We start from the raw sequence: 6354 nt of genomic DNA on the forward strand, positions 1-6354 counted from the left end.
CAAGAAATAATGGCTAATATTCTTACCAAACCATTAGCTAGACCCGCTTTTAAACTACTACGTTTAAAGCTAGGTATTATTAGTCTCACTAACATTAAACCTCGACTATAAGAAGGAGGTGTATTAAACTAGCTAGCTTGGCTAGTATTCTTTCCTTTCACTCCAGGTTTAATTACTAATTCAGTTCGTCCGATTATTGGGTATTACTTACATACGAATACACCAATTATTTATTAGTATTACTATTCGATTACGTTCCTTAAACATACGTTCAGGAATCAGATTAGTAAATCGTTCCCACCACTAAGTAAGTGCGGGGTAAATCACATGGTGGGGTGGAAATCAGGAATATAGCTAGGGAACCCATTCCCTCTGTTTTTTTTATGGAATCACTCTCCTGTATCTAGTCAAAACTAGTCATTCTACAGATTGTCAATCTCCAATATATCGATTTTCCATCGATAAATCGATCCCAGTTCAATACCCATCCTGGGGTTTATTTTCATCTGACGCTATATGTCACGAGACCGGGTCTCTGGGCTTGGAAAGCGAGGTAGAGTGGCTCTATTCCGAGGATTCTAAACTAAGGAGGGAAGCTCGTAAGTGCGGGAACTTTGGTGTTCTAAATACTAGCCAGCCGTATGCGTCATCGCGATCACGTGACGCTAAAGTTACTAGTGAAGCGGCAGAGCGTAACACTATACATGCTTCGCAGCTCGGGAGCGGTTTGCCAATAGATGCAGCGATCGAAGTCAGGTTTGGATCCCACCCCGCAACAGAGCAGGTAATTTCAGCCATACCCCAGTCTTGCCTTGTCGGTCAGTTGCTCAGGTCGCCAGGGTTTGTCGGCTTCGTGTGCAATGGTAGTTGAATACAACTTTATTTTTCCTCGTCCCGTAGTCGGTTAGTAGGCTTGCCGCTCTTGCCCAGGCGCTAATCACCCTCCGCTCACCCTTGGCTCACCCTTGGCTCACCCTTGGCTCAGCCAGCTGAGCAGCTCGTCATGTGATTTTGCCTAGTACTGGATTTTAATGCCTAAGGCCTCCGAGCTACGTCAGCACCATAGCAAACGCGTCGTCACGTTGTTCGTGACGAGGCAACTTGCAACACCAAAACACAAAATGGCAGCCTCTAATGGCACTTTGCCCTCTGAACTCTCCGCCACGCTTCTCAAGATCGCAGAGGTTTGCCCTCGTATCGAGAACTGGGCCTCACAACCTTCCCCGCCGGATTCACCACTGATTGACCTAGTGAAGGATCGTGTTCGACAGTTAGTCGCTGCGGTAGAATATTTCTCGACACACATCACGCATCTGAACGTGGATCTGCATCATGCCTCAACCCATACCCACGAGCTGCGCCTTGTGAAGGAGCTCCTCAGCGAGGCTTTATCTCTCCTCGACCTTTGCACAGATCAAAACATTAAACTTTATGGCGACGATGGTGCGATCAACGCGGTATACGCATCGATGTTTCTCGTGGGGGGGCCACATCGGGTAGACAGTGGCGAGACTGTTTCCGACAAGGTCAAGAGGCTCCGGTTAGCTGACGAGCTCACTCAACTTGTCTCTCCGTGGTCTGGTCCATGTGCAACGTCACGCAACTATCGATGGGGCTTGCCATCAGCAGCACCTCCTCCTCCATCAGTTTTTGCCATCGAGTTAGGGTAAGCTCTTGGCAGATGTCTTCTGCTATTGCATCCGCTGGAATTACATAGTAACTTCTCATATAGGCCAAAATTTGCTAGTTTTATCGATCGTTACATTGATGCATTCCGTCCACGGTACATCCACTCCTACTCGGCGTCCGACGCCCCTCCTTACATTGTCGACAAGTCGACTGTTCCCGCTTCCGGTAGCTTCGGAACCGTCCGAAAAGCTTTCCACAAAACGACTGGCGAATCCTTTGCAGCAAAGTCGTTTCATAACATTTTATCTCATCGGGATCGAAGTAAGATTCTAAGAGAGGTCGGCTGCCTAGAGCTTTGCGTACACCGCAATCTCATCACCTTAGTTGAAGCATTCAAGGTTCACGACGATCCTCATACAATCACTATTGTTATGGCACCCTGGGCACCCTCCACGCTCTGGAACTTTCTTCTTACCACTGATGCTCGCCGAAAGATCGAATTCCCGTGGTTCGAGCCGAATGTTATAAGCTCTGGTCGTTGCATCTACCACATAATGCTTGACATTGTTGCCGCCATTGCCTTCCTCCATGAGCGGTCGATCAAGCACAAGGATATAAAACCACAGAACATTCTTCTATACATAGAAGAGACAGGTACTATTAGGCCTATCGTCACAGACGTTGGAGAGACCAAAGTCTACAGAGCTGGCGCACCTACTGATCCCAGGAGGTCTTCTTACGAATATCTCGCTCCCGAGCAGCTGTTAGAGACTGAAGACATGCAAAGCAGCCTCAAGGCAGATATATGGCAATTAGGATGCTGCTTTGCCATGCTACTTGCCGTCACAAGGTCTGGTTTATCGGGTCTCGAGAAACTGTGGAATAGTTTCACAAATACCGCCGAGAACTCTTCTTGCAATATTGCAAACGAGTCTGTGCAGTTCATGGCCACACTCCACGACATCTATTCGCCTAGATGCATTCCACAGGAACATACACACTGGGTCGTGACCCGTATGTTAGACAAAAATCCGATGACTCGATTTGACATTCAAGATGTCAGGGTGGAGCTTGCAAACTTGAACGAGGGGGATAGTCACATTGTTTAAACGATTAAATAAGGTTTAAATATTGGTATTTTCAGAAAAGCGAGCAGGACTAGTGCCAATAAGATTCTCTGCTATTTCGGCACTTTCTAACCCATTTCTCCCACCCCGAATCATGACCCTTGCGATTGCTGTTTTCTATTCCTGCTAGATATTTACCAGTCTTTGGAGCGGTTCAATTATAATGTAACTATATTGGGCAAGAGGCTTCGAGTACAATTAAGCCATATATCCACGCACGATAGCGCTAGGGGAATACAAACGATGTAGCCGCTTCGGAGTCAGGAATCAGAACTATTTGAGGACTCTTTCTTATCTTAATGAGGTAACCTCGAATGAAGATCTATTGGTTCATTACGATACTATTTCGTTCTTGAAAGACGAACTCGTTCTCTGGGGGAGTATGGGGTCTGTCAGCTAAAAAGTCCCAGTTTAAATTCTCTGAAAACACGTTCTTATATAACAGTTAATTGTGCAACAACTCATTTTATAATAAATCGTTGTATAGTAAGTTATTATACAACAGGTAGTTATATGAGAAGTCATTATGCAACAAATAGTTGTGTAACAAATAGTCGTACAGCAGGTATAAGCGAGTGTAGATTCAAAATAGCTCGAGAGGAATCTCGGTCGCAAGGGAGCCAAAATGGATCTGTGCTTGGAGACAAGACGAGGAAAGTGTAACCGAGCATTAAGGGAGCCAGAACGGGTCCCTTTGGGAGCTAAAATAGCCTCTTAGTACATACTCAGGCTGACATTGCCGTGTACTCAGGTTGTTCAGGCCGAGCTCAGGCTGAGCTCAGGCATGCTCGGGAATTCTCACCCTCGGCTCAGGTTAAAGCGGCAGCTGCTCACGTCTAAACATTAAAACGGAACCAGCGAAAAAAAAAATTAAGTTTGACTTATGTGGTAGTCCTTAGGTCAACAGCATGGCTACTAATGGTTTTAATCGACGAAAGATCGTAATTCTTCAACGGGTGGATTTTTGTAAGTGCAATTGCTATAAGGGGCACAATGACAAGCTTCTGATCATAAATCGCTGGATATGAGTGAGAGATCGGAGGAAGTCGTATTCCAGCATAATGTATACTAGAACACCACATTTAAGTGCAATCACAACGAAGAATGGTTACCCCATTCAAATCAGTATCAAAAATCCTCCACTAATCATCCATTTAACTTACCATAGGCGTGATACATAGGAAAGAAGCAAAGCCATCAATCGGTTTGCATTCCTTATAGCTGATTTAAAAGGAGTAATCTCACAAAAGGCACCTGTTCAGCATATTAAAGAAATTAGGTATAATAACACACTTTATAAAAGGGACTTTTAGAGTACTCTTTATATAGTTATAATAAGCTACTAGTGCTGAGTTCTCCCTTTCGTATCTTAATTATAGCTTTTAAATTATTTCTCTCCCTATCTAGACTTTTTAAAACCTTGCCGGGGCGGAATTCGAGGGCTCTTTATACTAGTAGGCCAAAGATTCTTTATACTACTTATATAGTACTCGCAGGGGTATTCTAAAGCTCGGGATAACTTAGAGGAGGTAGAAGAGGTGCGGGCGGCGGCGGAGGTGGTAGGGGAGGCAGTGGGCAACATGCTAGAACCTGTCAATGGTGTAGTATTAGTGTCTAATCTTGAATTAAAGGCCTTTAGCCTATAAAGAAAAAGGTAGAGCGTATGCTTACGGCGAGAGCTCGAGGACCGCGCCGCAACACTGCGGGGTAAGCTTACGGCACCCTTCACCGCCTTGAGTTTCCTTGATATTACGGGTCAGCCAGATTTTCAATTCTGTCTGCCCCGAAAGCGTTGGGGAGAAAGAGATAACCCGCTTACTACATTCATCCCCAGCGGCAGCGGAGCGGATTCAACCCCCGTAGGCCAGTACCAATTCTGCCGCGTATGTTCCTTTGTGAGAAACTCGAGTATACGGAGAGGCGGGCCGCGGGGGTCGGCACCTCGCGCAGAACCGGACCTTGGGGTCTTCCGCCAATTGCCCAAAATCTGCCCCAGTGCTGGAGAATATGGGCAGATTCTGTAGAGATCATAACCCCGACTCTGATGCGATATTAAGCCCTTAAATGTCGTGCGTGTGGAATTCTCAGTCAACTTCTCTTCCTACTTGACTTCTTTCCCATGGAGTTATCGAGACGTTTGCTGTCTCGTAAGAGTCAAGCACCACGCGATCATGCCTTCCGGCACCGCCACCTCGTCCCCAAGGCTGCCACTTCATAACAAAAAATGCCAGTAACTAAGGAAGATTTGGATTCGGCGGATCCAGTCACCCTCGATCTCTCGGACATTGGCAACCCTGGTGGCAAAGAACGTCTTGCTGCACAGCTCAAGGATGCCATTCAGACTGATAGCTTCTTCTATCTCATAAACCTTGGACTTTCGCAAGACGAGGTTAACGAGCAGTTCCAACTGGCTGAGAAGCCATTTCAAATTCTAGAAGAGGAGAAGATCAAGTATAAGACCAACGCTTCTTTGCCAGGCAGGTGGTGCTCTTGGATACCTACAAGGAGCGGGGTTCGAAGTCAGCCATTGCTGGCTTTCTGGTTCGCTGGCGGGAACTATGCTCTGGGAGACAAGAGTTGCTCGCGGATGTATTTAGAGAGCTAAGAGGGTAAAAGAGGATGTAATTATATCACGACTCAGTATTCCATCTTGGGATCCTGCTTCGCCCCCTGTACCTCACCCAAAAACCCAACTCGATCCTTGACATACAACTCCACATCCACGCTCCCCAAATCAGCCTTCCCACCATCCAGTCCACCGGCTTTGATGAACATCATGGTTGGCACGACTTCCAGCTCTGTGTACAGCGAGCTTCCGCAGTTGCTGCAGAAGTAATGTTTGTTGATTTTTCCCGAGTCGCCTGTGGCGTCGTAGGTCTTTAAATGGTCTTTGCCGCAGAGGAGGGTGAATGATGTGCGTGGTACACCGACGTTGGTGGTGTAGGCACCGCCAGACCATTTTTGACAATCGGTACAGTGGCAGATGGCCTTGACTGCCGGTCCTCCTATTCATCGTCAGCCTTTAATTTCGACAGCAACTGGATGCGAAAGGGGAGGAAACCAGTGTACCGGTAAACTCATATTTTACGGAGCCGCACATGCAGCTTCCCTTCGTCGTCATATTGATTAATTGGGAATGTATCTTTTATAACGGGTGGTCGAAGGTAATTGCTATTGAGTGGGGAGACAGGGTTGAGAGCGACAAGCAAGAGAGATATGAGTGAGGAGCATTTATGAAGAGGTGAGGGTTCCCAAGTGCGAGGAAGACAGCGGGCTACCCACTTTTCGGTAACCACCGTCATCATTTAGGCTGGAGCTAGAAATCGGAAACCCCTAGCGCTTGAGCTCGGAAACATGGAGGGGTTGCATTCCCTTCCGAGTCTATAGCGCAGCTGCTTATTTGTATGGACCCACCGGGTGAGATTATAGGGGGTTCAAATTAACCATTCTCAAGGTAACTAGATAGAATTATCGTTCGGTATTAACTTCTTGTCTATATACAGTCGGTCCGATCCAAAAACGACAAAAATGGTCGCCATTTGGCGCCCACAGCAATATTTTTAACTATAACCCTGATTAATTAATATTAAGTCGGATA

At 46.5% G+C, this 6354-nt stretch overlaps 3 protein-coding genes across 3 annotated transcripts; 2 read left to right on the forward strand and 1 right to left on the reverse strand.

Moving 5' to 3' along the window:
- Nucleotides 1-1109: 1109 nt before the first annotated feature.
- Nucleotides 1110-3076, forward strand: K444DRAFT_556380 (kinase-like protein). Its single transcript, XM_024876740.1, has 2 exons — nucleotides 1110-1666; nucleotides 1733-3076. Exons 1-2 carry the CDS (start codon nucleotides 1122-1124, stop codon nucleotides 2736-2738), a joined length of 1551 nt encoding a protein of 516 aa, XP_024740535.1. The 5' UTR covers nucleotides 1110-1121; the 3' UTR covers nucleotides 2739-3076.
- Nucleotides 3077-4790: 1714 nt separating this feature from the next.
- On the forward strand, nucleotides 4791-5762 carry K444DRAFT_609822 (uncharacterized protein). The gene has a single exon (XM_024879643.1). It carries the CDS (start codon nucleotides 4981-4983, stop codon nucleotides 5359-5361), a length of 381 nt encoding a protein of 126 aa, XP_024740536.1. The 5' UTR covers nucleotides 4791-4980; the 3' UTR covers nucleotides 5362-5762.
- K444DRAFT_522511 (uncharacterized protein) lies at nucleotides 5394-5877 on the reverse strand (the record flags this gene model as incomplete). The annotated part of the gene is made up of 2 exons (XM_024874211.1): nucleotides 5394-5749; nucleotides 5790-5877. 2 exons carry the CDS (start codon nucleotides 5875-5877, stop codon nucleotides 5394-5396), a joined length of 444 nt encoding a protein of 147 aa, XP_024740537.1.
- Nucleotides 5878-6354: the final 477 nt, after the last annotated feature.

Source organism: Hyaloscypha bicolor, assembly GCF_002865645.1.
Source record: "Hyaloscypha bicolor E unplaced genomic scaffold K444scaffold_50, whole genome shotgun sequence".
Lineage (NCBI taxonomy): Eukaryota > Fungi > Ascomycota > Leotiomycetes > Helotiales > Hyaloscyphaceae > Hyaloscypha > Hyaloscypha bicolor.